The sequence below is a fragment of the Pristiophorus japonicus genome, chromosome 15 (assembly GCF_044704955.1).
Source record: "Pristiophorus japonicus isolate sPriJap1 chromosome 15, sPriJap1.hap1, whole genome shotgun sequence".
Taxonomy (NCBI): domain Eukaryota; kingdom Metazoa; phylum Chordata; class Chondrichthyes; family Pristiophoridae; genus Pristiophorus; species Pristiophorus japonicus.
The window spans coordinates 42,160,156-42,172,893 of NC_091991.1; the positions used below are offsets into that span (position 1 = coordinate 42,160,156).

The 12,738-nt window shown below is 39.4% G+C and overlaps 1 protein-coding gene across 15 annotated transcripts in view; it reads right to left on the reverse strand.

Moving 5' to 3' along the window:
* The window catches only part of foxp2 (forkhead box P2), a 906,820-nt gene that overhangs the window by 36,206 nt on the left and 857,876 nt on the right, over window positions 1-12,738 (reverse strand). For all 15 annotated transcript variants that reach the window (XM_070900364.1, XM_070900362.1, XM_070900365.1 and 12 more), the window contains 5 exons: window positions 8,767-8,854; window positions 7,439-7,522; window positions 3,157-3,358; window positions 481-557; window positions 255-356 (listed from right to left, as the gene is read on the reverse strand). In XM_070900364.1, coding sequence (XP_070756465.1) covers window positions 255-356; window positions 481-557; window positions 3,157-3,358; window positions 7,439-7,522; window positions 8,767-8,854 — 553 coding nt within the window. The remainder of the gene's footprint in view (window positions 1-254; window positions 357-480; window positions 558-3,156; window positions 3,359-7,438; window positions 7,523-8,766; window positions 8,855-12,738) is intronic.

The following is a 12,738-nucleotide window of genomic DNA, read 5'->3' on the forward strand; positions in this document are numbered from 1 at the left end:
TGTAATTAGTGTGTCAGGCCCTCACATCTCCACCAAGGCGAAGCTATTAATTGCACCAAATTAGAAAACGATATCAGAGGCAAAATTATTCTTTCCACTTGTCATTTTGAGAAAGGGAATTCATTCTATTCAACAGCCAATTTGAAAAAGAGGGGAGTCTGATACTAATCTGTTTGTGTCAAGTAAATAAATGTCTTCAGTCCTATCTGCAGGTACTGTGCCGTGCTTCTGTGAAGTGCAGGTTATGAAGTTACCTTCCAAGTTGCAGCATTACGCCTGAAATAGGCAAATGTTCGTGTAAACCAGTTGTAGATTTCATTAAGTGTTAACTGCCTGTCAGATGATTCAATGATACCCTGAAATAAAAGGGACAAAATGACATTAAATAACTGTTTGGTAACTAAACAGGGTGACACTTTCTCAGGAAACATTAATTGAAGCAGTAATTAATTATAATCTAATCAGGCAACGTCTACTCACCTGCCTTATGAGAGTTGCATAAGTAAATGGAGGTCTGACATCTGCATTCTTATAAAACTCATAGTTTGGTGCAATCTCTGAAAGAGTGAATAGCGAATGTCAAATTAACAGGGCAATTTCCTGATGTTAAAGAATTGACTATTCACAAAATTCCAAATTATTTATTCTGACATGGTTGATTTTGAAAATGGGCAATGAATTATATTCCATAACATATACCAATGGCAAACTAAGCAAAAAGCAACATTCTGTCCCTCTTTCTCCTTCCTTCCCTCTATTCTCCCTCCATGACCCCCATCCCTCCCGCTAAGAAGCTGTTCGGGAGCAAACAACCTCCATCAACAAGAAGTATGGGGCAATCCAGGTTTCTCCGCAGCCACCATAAATGCTACTCTGATCAACTGACAGGAGGTGGGATTTAAGTGATCCATGTTAATGCCTTTTGCACCATTTTGGAGAATGATATCAGCCTAGAAATTGGATTGCATCAAATCAGAGTGTGATCTCAGTGCAATGCACGCTGCACACAACTAATGAGGCTGGCTGCAGAACAACGGTAAATTGTTCCACCGGCCTCTTTTGTTTATTACCAGTGAGCTGCGAGTGCCAGTCACAGCCTCAGAGAGAACTTGTTGGTTACAGTGGAGTAGTGAATTCAACCGGCTTGGACAGGGGTGGAAGGGGGAGGGAGGGGGGGGATGGGGGGGGAACGAGGGCCTCAGGTCAATCCGGCAGGAGGACGGGGGGGGGGGGGGGGGGGGAGGGGCGGGGGAAGAAGTGATGGCCCACGGATTTAATGTGAAGCTGAAAATACTCCTGCCCCACCTGGCTCCACAATAAAGCAAGTTAAAAAGTTGAAGTTTCCTGTTGCGGCCTCCGGCAGTCCCTTTAAGAACAGCTGGTTCGGCTGCTAAACACCTGAAAAAAATGACTGCAGCATGCCCGTGCCTGCTATGGGCACGCGCAACTGAATTTTGCAAAGCCGGCCTCAAACAGGCGTTAGGTCTCCTATTTGCATACACCTGTAATAAGCATAACTACAAATGAGCCTTAACCAATATGGCAAATGGCACACTTCCGATGTGGAATGAGCGCCTGCCATTTTGAACCCATACGTGCCTGCTTTATGCATGTAAAATGGGCCCAGCAACATCCAATTATTAAGCTATGATATTTCCTCTATATGCCACTCATTGGAGCAGCTGAACTGAAAACAAATGAAACTCAACTAACTAATGCAAGTGGTTTTAAGTGTCAAGCAGTACTGGGATTTGAGCTCTCAAACACCTGGTTGGGAGCCAAGTGTTCAGCCAATTGAGCGACTGAACTGAAAATATTTTTCACTCAATGCAAAAAATAGTGACAAAAAGCTAATTGTGTAGTTCTATACAATTATCCTGTTCAATAAAACTTCATTATATGTACAGAATTAGGATCTAAGAACATAATTTCTTCAGATAGCACAGGGCAGGAAAACATGATTTTAAAACAGGGTTTAACTGGAACGTGGCAAGTTACTAAATCACCAACAAATGCAAAATTTTACTAATGTATTTATTTGTGTGTGTTTATACTATTTAGCTAGTCCTTTAGTTATAAATGTAAGGGGGAGAAATTATCCCTTTTTTGCGCCTCCAGGGGGCGCAAGGTAGCTTTTGTCCGGGGGAGGTGGGGCGTTACCGGCTCCCGGGAATTTTCCCCGGAGGTTTGGGAGGCACTGTCCCGGCAGTGCCGTGCCCCACAATTAGTGCCCCGGGCAGCCGCCCAATCGGCGATGACATCATCACCTTGCGCAGCGACCCTTCACCGCCCCATGCCAACTCCTTCAATGCCAGCTTCACGACATCCGCTCCTGGGGCACTGTTTAAAGAGGAGGCCTGCAGCACCCCGGGCTGCCATCTTTGTTGGTCAGCCGACTCGTGGGTCGGCCCGACCATGGTAGCCCTAGTGTGGACCGGGCCGCCATCGTGCAGCCTGGCACTCCCTCTTGGGTGCCGGGCTGCTGGCCCAGTCTCACACATCCCTGGTGGTTCAGTGGCGGCCACCAAAGGGTCATACAGAGTGCGTAGCGGCTCGCCCTTTAATGGAAGGGGAGGATTGTTGTAGCACATCAGCACTAGGCAGAGCATCCGTGTAGCTCTTTACTCAGCGCTGCACTACCGCCCCAGGACTACCACCAAAGGAAGCGGAATGCCGGAGACAGTGCTCTGCTTCCTTTGAGGTACGTAGGCCCAATTACACGAGGGAGGGAGGGAGGGGGGGCGGGGGGACGGGATTCCAAGCCGGAAGTTTACCATCCCCAATTGGTGTGAGGGGCTATTATTTTGCCCCCTAAATATTGTTTTAAACTCTGTACTATATCTGATATAGAGTTATAAAATTGCTTTAAAAAGGTATTCTAATGGTCACAACACTGTATCCTTCCTCCCTCTCTCCCACCTCCAAATATCAAAAATCATATTTCAAATAAATTTGTTCCACATAATTTGTTCTGTGGGAATGCCTGAAAAATGAAAAAAATGTAGTTTAAGTTCAGTCTATTTTGGTCAACAAAGGGGATATTATCTATTTCTATAATCTTCAAAACATATTGAGAACTTAAGTTAAATCAAAAATTATTAAAGTTATTTATCAGACAAAAAGTCAGTCTGCTACTGGAGCCACTTAGTATCCTACCTGATGAAATGGGAATGTTGTACTTATCACCATGTCTTCTTCGAATTGGTCCCACATTGTGCACGTTGGCTGGAGTGATTACGGAGGGTCCTTGCGTGACAGGGGTGACTGGGGCTGTTGGTGTGGTGGGAGTCTGAGGTAAGCTCTGTGGGGAAGTCTCTGAAATGTTCTTAGACATTGTGACACTCGACACCAGATTCAGCTGAGGAGGCCCAGGAGGAGGAGTGGGAAAAGGCAGAGACAGGAGAAAGAAGGCTTTAAAAGGTTTGACAAATGAGAGTGGATTCACTTCTACAGCTGTGTTGCCACTAATAAGCAGCAAAGGAAGCAGCCAATCTCAACTAATTACAGGATGAAATTGTATCATAAGAACTCTAATTAGAGGATGCTGTTAGAGATTATCTAATGATCTGATCCAACATTACTCAGGCCCAACTCATTTTAGTGTATCCTAACTCTATAAGAACTGTCTCTCCCATAATAAAAGCTGTTATCAAAAGTTCCATGGTTGTGTCTGTCTATTCTTAAAGGCTGAAAAACAAGGCAGATTATCAAAGGGATCCAGTTACTGCAAACGGGACTGGAATGTGCTGCCGTTGCTCCACTGCTACTGCAGTTTTTGCACAGTCCCAAATCTCAGCTGAGAGGCTCCAGCCAGCTGGAAAATTTTACACTGACCTTTACTCTCACTGCTAATTTGGTGGAATGGTAATGACATTACTACATATTCAAACAAAATTGTCTTAATTGCAAATTAGCCAGAGGAGGCTGAAATTTTTCAAATTAAATATGATTGTAGATGGAGAGGGGAATGGAATTTCTTCACTAACAATCATTTGTGGCATGTGTTAACAAATATAATGAAATGTCAAGTTTGCCAATTCCTCTGGAAGTATCATTTTCAATTTATGATTACAGTGTCAGTTATTGCTGATGTACCCTGGAATGTGGGTGTCAGGGAAGAAAAAGGAAAAAGGTGAAAATGAATGCAAGCTATTTAACAGTGTGCCCTTCAACTACTCATCCCAATAAAACTCTGTTATTCATTAATGAAAAATTCCCACATCACCTCTTTTATATTTACCACACATCCATTGTCATAAATAGCATCTAATTAACAAAATTTACACCCTTCCACTGTGAAAAGATTTCTGCCAAATTCTTAAGTGATGCTCTTAATAGCTAATTTGTAGTCATTTTTAATCTATTCTGAAGGGTAATTTCTCGATCTGGGAAAACTGCAATGTTATCTTGTCGCTGCACAAAACTAGAAAATCAGGAATTGTGCAGGAAATTGCAACTGACTAAGTAATTCAGGCACATCTGTCGTTTCAAATGTTATGTATTCATCTATAGATAAACACCTTTTTCATTTGGAGAAGATTATGCATTTAACATTGATTGATCTTACTTTGTGGATTTGTTTTACACGTTTAGAGAGTAGAAAAATTTGTTAAAGAAACAAAAATTAACATATGCCAGCTAATTGTTCTGCATTCTTGGGCAGCAGCCAGGAGAAGCGCACTGGCAGTCTAATAACAACGCCTGGCACCCTGAAGGCATTCCCAAGTGCATCTGTTCCCAATAAACCACAAACTGTTTTATTCTACTGCTACCTATAGCCTGCAGATTGATGCAAGGAATCCAGTTATGTTTATATATACATTTGGTAGTAATTCTAATACTGTAACTCTCCTAATAAACAAACATCACTAAGTGTTAAAAATTCAGAAAAATCACACCAGCTCTATCCGAATCTTCTACATAATATTTACTAACAGGAATGCTCGATAAATCAATACTTATAATGGTTTATCTTCACTTCATAAAAAAGGGAAGGCTAATCTAAAATTAATTAGTTTGAAGAAGAAATTGTATATTTTTTCAAAATAAAAAAGACAATTTTATAACACCAAAACATAATCTCCAGTTATAAAACTTCATAAAATCATTATCATTAAATCTTATGACTTATATACTCTATCTGATTATGATGTTTATAGGGTTATGATAATTTATTTTATCATACAGTAATAACAAGCAGAACATGTTTGCAGGAAGGCAGTCATGTTCTGATAAAATAGAATTTATTAAAGATAAATAAGGAAAAGCATGTAAAAGCTGGGATGAGCACTTAGCTACCTCAACTCATCTGAATATATTCAAGGTTGGGTGAAACTCATTATTCAGGACTTGCAGCCTTGATAACTTTGATTTTCATCCATCCATAGCATGGCCAAAAGGTACCATTTAATGAAGTACCATCCAGAGAGTAAATGGGGTCATATAATAGACAGTGCGGTTGCACCTTGTGTTCATGTACTGATAGCTGTTAAGGGTGCAGTGATGAACCAACAGAGCTCATTTCGCCTTGGTAATAAATTCATACTATTAATATTTATCAAATGTGTGGGCTGTCTCAACTGAGCCACTGCATATGAGGACATAAATCAGTACTATCATATCAATTATGGAGCTCTTTTTGTGCAGTATATACATTTTAGAGATCTTTTTGTATACTGTACTCCTCTTCAACCATTTAAAGGCTAACAGTACCATATACCACATTCTGGAGAGCACATGTGTCCAGTGGGAAGAGAAAAAGACTGTAGTTTCAGTTCAACTTACTCGTCTAAGGATTCCCTATTAATTACCCATCATCAAATGCAATTAGTAGTTCTTTCATGTGTGGTTTATGTAATGTAATACTTCAGTTACATTATTCAAGTTCAGTTTTGGATTATAGGCTGAAGATCCTTTATTAGTGTGGATGTTACCACACTGCTGGACTTTCACAAATTTACTGATTGAATAATTTATTTATAAAGAATGAGCTGCAGATTCCTGATGGATTTACTGGATAAGTATTTTATCTTCAGACTTTCGATAGTACGGAATGCAATGTGGAATATGAAGTGATGAGAGTAGTATTCATTTAAAATAAATGAGCAAAGCATTGTATTAAACCAACTTGTTTTGAAATCGGATTGGTGCCCATTTTTAATTGACCTGCATCAAATTCTTAATAATAAAAGGTTATAAATTGTGGCAAATAAATTTCTAAAGTAATCTGTGACTCGGTAGCTCTAGTGGCTGAGTGTTCAACTTACAACCAGAAGGTCATGAGTTTGAGTCCCTGAGCTGTCCGTCACTTGAATACAGCTTCCTTAGCTGAGGTATTACCAGTTTTCAGTTGGGCTACATGAAGCAGCACCAGAGAAAAGCAATGTGTTTTATCTCAGTCAGAAGAGGGCCAGCACTGCTTAGTTGCTGTGTGTGAATTGTTAGTCAATTACAAAGCATTACTGATAGTGGTCATGACGTAGCCCATGCCCCAGACTATCCCTGTCCTCAGATGGAGGAGAACTTGTTAGCAGCAAACATTCTGCAAGGAACAAAACAGGCAGAGAAAGAAATATATAAAAAAAGATCAGTTTGGCAGAATCGATGCAGTTTATATACAGGAATTGTAACAATGTCATAAAGTGAGTTTTTTCCCCTACTTGTCTAACACATATTTCAACTGGAGTAAAAGACCATCTTTACCAGACCAATTCCACCATATCATTTTTAAATTAATGCTGAATTTCCAGGGGGGTTTAAAATGGTAATTGAACATCTCTGAAAGTAACAAAGCATTTTCAATGTTTAACTTAGAATTATACTATTTACTGATTTGTGTTTTGATTTTATCATCTCATATGACTCACACTAACAAAGTGTAAGGATGATATCAATAACTTTTACTGCAATATTTATTTTTTAATTCTTTTACAAACCAAGTTGATTAAAACTAAAATGTTACAAAATGCTATTTAATTTCACCAGTTCACACCAGGTTTGTTTTTAAGTAAAATGTTTCAGGAACTATTTTGATAGACAGTAAATTCTAGTCCTTCACCTGTAAGTAACTCCATTCAATGCCTTGCCAGTAATGACATAGCTATATAGCAGTGCAATTGATGCCCAATAAAATTCTCTTCGCTGGCAAAGTGTATTTGTAAATCCATCAAAATAAAATGTTCTAACATTTCGACAGTCATCTCAAGTCAGTTATTTGTCACAAGTGAAGTATATTACTTTGTCAGTGTAGAATGTAGAATGTGTATTTTATTTCAACAAAAAGCTATCTGCTAACATTTTTCAGAACCACACTTAATGCTTAAGTATTAGCATAACCATTCTATATGGAAACTGTCAGACAATTGTTTATTTTTATGGTACATAATATTTATTAAACAGTATGGTCCCTATTCAATCCATAGTCCAATATTAAACTTACAGGTTTCGGACATGGCTTAGGATCGGAGGGTCTCATGTGGAGATGGGTCATCATTGCCTGAAGGCGCTCACGTTCTTTAGAAAGCTGTTATTGAACAAACAGAAAATAAAACTCTTGCAAAATACATTTTAAATGATTGTGATAGAACAGGTCTTATTTCTCTAATTACCAATAGGATCATGTCCGTTTTTTATAGACTTTCCTTAAAGGAAAAAATAGCTTCTTAAGAAGTACTCATCGTTTGGAAGTCTCCCTTGTGTTAAAAGGTCACAGAAAAACAAATAACACTTCATCTTTTTGTCAATAGGAGTATTTAGGTCATAGATGTTGTGACAGTAACAAGTTACCAAGAACACAAATAAGTGGGCCCTTGGTGTCCTGATAAAGTCCTGTGGACACTGTTAGGAATGGACTAATGCCAGCAGCTGTGAAGAGGTGAAGGGTTCTCAAAGCACTGTGCCTGCCAGGATCATCTGCACACTTCATCCTTTCCCTCTGAGGTCCAGTTACTGCCCCCTGCAATCTGCCATCATCAATCTAATTCAATAGAGTGACAGAGACCAGGCAGTGTGAAGCACTGATCTCCGTCACAGAATCTGGGTCCACACTGCACTGGGTCTCATTACAACAGACTTTACTTCTGTAGATTGCTTCTATAAGTCAGCCAGAGGGAAACCTATTAATTGGTCACTTTGAAAGGAGGATCATTGGGTGAAGATTGTTTCCTTCTGTTTTAAAATCATATACTGGACAGTTATTTAAAATTACTCTCTTACTTCCAAAACACAAATTTCAAACATATCACTACAGTTAAATTAAATGGTTTATAGATTTATTGCACTTTCAAATAAATAAACTTTGTTGTCATACAATTTTACTGAAAATAAAAGAGCTTGTGCAATCCGCTGGTATAGATCATGTGCTGGTGTATCAACACAGTCCATAGGAAGAAAGGAACAATGAAACTGGAAAGTGAATCAATCTGTTTTGCTTTCAAATACTTTCTCAAAGTTAGCTAGAGACCTGGCAGAAAGTTGTCTGCCCACCAATAATGTATTGACCAGAGAGATTTAAAATAGGGGCCAAAATATGTTTTTTTAAATGAGGCGGTGAGGAGATTACTTTCAAAGTAATCTTTCAATATATTGTTATCTACTCCTTTTATCCAATCTACATTTGAATCTGGAATCCCTGCAATTAATGTATACACATTTTCATGAAATAAACTATTATTTGTTCAAGAAAACAAAAGCATGAACCAAGAAGGACTGAACACAGGAGGAGAATGAGTATACAACATTGTGCACTAAGTACTAAAACCATTTTACCTGAATCTCCAACTGCTGCACAACCTGCATCTGGACCCGACACTGTGCAGTACTCCTATCATCTAATGCATGTTCGTTATTAAGGTGCCTGTAAATAGCAAATATATACCAGGCATTTTAGTATACAGTACTACAACTGCTATTTTGTAACTCTAGTAGACATCATAATAAGCAATATTACAGTCAGATAATGCGGCATATGATATTACGAGAGATTATCAGTGGATCAGCTTTTATCCTATCGGCTACAACATTTAAATCAACATTTTTGCAACAGTGCATACATAAAAGTCCATTAAAGGAACAAGATGAGATTAGCGACAACCCGAAAAGACAGGACTAAACAAATAGCTGATGTTTTTTGCAAAATCATAGCCTATAGCGTACAGAAGGAGGCCATTCGAAAGACCAGCCAATTAGTCCCACTCCCCCACTCTTTCCCCATAGCAGCGCTAATTTGTCCTCTAAAAGTCTTACAAAGTTATGACTGACAGAAATTTTAACTAAGACTGTTACACATTTCAGCTATTTTAAGGAACGCAAACACAGTAGGGCCAATTCCATGCTCGCAGCGAAGGGCGGTGCTTGCAGAGGGTGCATTGTGGGAATGACCCCTCATCTAATAATTTTAATGGGTATAAAATTAAAGCCACACAATGCATTCGCCACGATCACAACAGTACCAAATCAACCCTTGCATATCAGAAAATAATTCCATTGTAAATATTTTATGGACTGGTCACATTTGACCGTACAACCTTTAAGAAAAAGGTTAAGTTGTTTTAATTTTAGGATCATTACTTTTCCATTGACGTACTTTGTCATTGACATACTGCCTCAATTTGTCTAATCCAAGCAATTGGTACTGGCAGGGTAGAAGTAATATTAGGCAACAATTATTTTGATGAATATAATTCCACCTCTGTATCAGCTTCCTAACTTTCCCTTAGATTATAGATTTGCATTGAGTATTATGTATCGAGCACGTAATTAAGACACAAGTGACAACTCTACCGTTAAAATATCATGCAATAAGCACCTGGATCTCAAGTTTAATTTAAATCACTAAAACATGAAATCCCAGAGAATTTCACAGAAATTACAACACCGAAACAGGACATCTAGCCCAATTAGACCATGTTGGTGTTTATCCTCCACATGAGCAATCATATCCTGAACGTGTGGCATGTTAAAATTGACAAAACTAGTGCACAATACAGATCAGTAACACAATGCTCCTATTATTAGTGATAATGTTATAAATTAGTAAGTAAAGGATATAACTTTGAACTGTAAATTTATACTTCAAATCTACATTTAAAAAAAATCATGCATGAACAATCATTTTCAAAGCAGATTGGCTAAGGATATATATTTATCTCCACACCAATTTTAAATTGAAAAATAACCAACACTTGGCAGAGTGATTCCCCCAAAAAAGTGTTAGAAACAGTTTTGGATGAAAATGGTAAAACGTGATTAAAAGGGAAATAAACATAGAAACACTAATATTCATGTAAATGAAAAAAAATCTGTATTGCAAAGTTGACTTAAATGTTTTTCATTTTTTAAGTTAAGATCTGCTATAGCTAAAAGCTGGTAAACTGGAATAAAAAGATGGGCTAAAACCCTTAGTGGGAGAAAATAATAGAAGAGAAGATAAATTAAGAACTTATTATTCATAACTAAGACCGCCTCCATAACATCGCCTATCTCCACCCCTGCCTCAGCTCATCCGTTGCTGAAGCCCTCATCCATGCCTTTGTTACCTCTAGACTTGACTATTCCAACTTACTCCTGATTGGCCACTCACATTCTACCCTATGTAAACTAGAGGTGATCCAAAACTCGGCTGCTCGTATCCTAACTCGCACCAAGTCCCGTCACCCAATTCCCCTGTGCTCGCTGACCTACATTGGCTTTCGGTTAAGCAACGCGTCGATTTCAAAATTCTCATCCTTGTTTTCAAGTCCCTCCATGGCCTTGCCCCTCCCTATCTCTGTGATCTCCTCCAGCCCCACAACCCCCCGAGATGTCTGCCCTCTTGAGCATCCCTGATTATAATCGCTCAACTATTGGTGGCCGTGCCTTCTGTTGCCTAAGCCCCAGGCTCTGGAACTCCCTGCCTAAACCTCTCCGCCTCTCTAACTCTCTTTCCTTCTTCAAGACACTCCTTAAAACATACCTCTTTGACCAAACTTTTGGTCACCTGCGCTAATTTCTATTTATGCGGCTCGGTGTCAAAATGTTTATCTCATAATACTCCTGTGAAGCGACTTGGGACGTTTCACTACATTAAAGCCGTTATATAAATACAAGTTGTTGTTATTAAGTGCTGCCAAGCTTGGTTTATAGAAGGCTGGACATTGTGGAAGGAAATTAAGACTGATCAGGTACCAAAGTTTCTTGGCTTAATGAGAATGATATCTTGAGTACTGCTGAGTGATAAGGATAGTAGAGTATTGAAATATCCAGCTACGAGATGACCCAGATGCAAAAAATGTAGTTGTGTTCTTTTAAAAAATCCTGAAATGCCATGTAAATATACAGCTGGAGGGTTGCCTTACTAAACATATGATTCCAGCCTTATGTAATAAAAGAGGACTGTTTAATAAAGGGAAATATAACATCTTCAAATAGCTGAAGAAGCAAGAGATCTTTTTGATAAAGAAATACCAAGAGAAAGAAAGGTAATATGAAAGAAATATGCAAAAACATTGGAATGAAATAACAAGGAACTGAGCAGATAAAGAAAACTAAATAAAACCTTAGTAAGCAAATTGATTTGATTGAGGAAAATGTAAATAAAATCAAAATATAGGGCTCAATTTTCCCCAATTATCTGAGCCATTTTTTTTGGCATGACCATTTAAAAAAAAAATTCAAATCTCCAAGTTTCCCCAAGGTTTCTGCGCTAGCGTAATTCATTTAGGTAGTCTTTTTTTAGGCTACAATTTTTTTTACCTCATTGGGGGCGTAAAACTGCCACCCGCGCCAATTCTCGCCATTTAAGCAAGTTTGGCCAGCTCCAATTTACTCCAATTTTTATGTGGCCACTCTGAAAAAACCTCCTGGGCAGTTAACAAAATCGGCGCAGGTAAGAAATCAATGCAGCGGATGCAGTTCCACGGCCCGGACAGCAGCAGCAGAGAGGGGGGGGGGAAAGGAGGAAAGAGAGAGGGGCGGGGCCCTTTCGGCCAGGCTTAGGAGTGACACCCAGCACCAGGAGAAGGGGGAAGCCTTTCAGCCAGAGTTAGGAGCGGCACCTGGCACTGGGAGGCCCTTCATCCAGGGCTAGCAGCAGCAACCGGCATCATGAGAGGGAGGCCCTTCGGCCAGGGTTAGCAGTGGCAACCGGCATTGGGAGGGGAGGGAAGTCTTTCGACCAGTGTTAGGAGCGGCACCAGGAATGGGGGTGGGGGGTGGGCTGGGGAGTTGTGGGGGATAGGCTTTTGGCATAAACACTTTAATAATTTAATGATGGAATGCTACTGCAATGTGCAAGGTGCTTGTGCAGGTTGCTGTGAGCTGGCCAGAATGTGTTGTACGTTTCAGTTTCCAGCCTCAACCCGCAGTGTGTCCCTTGTTACCCTGGCAACCCGATCTTTGGCTCCACCCCCAAAGCTAAAGGACAGGCTAGGCGGTGCCAAAATGAACAATTCAAATGGGGAAAGTTGGATGATTTTTTTTTGGTGTAGTTGGGCCCCCAAAAAACGGGAATAACTCTTCAAGTATGCCAAAAACCAGCTTTGGGGAAAATTGAGCCCATAACCTTTAAAGTTATTGTTATTTTAATTTCCCTATTCCTCACAATAGACTTTAGAAGTATCCTCTCCAGCTATTATAATTTGTACACTCATGCTACGATTTCATAAGTTGTGGCACATTTCAGAATGTATTTATTTTTTAAAAATGATGTTCCCTCAGTGGTTCCGTAAGTTTAATCAGTAAGTAACTGAGCCATACAGACCA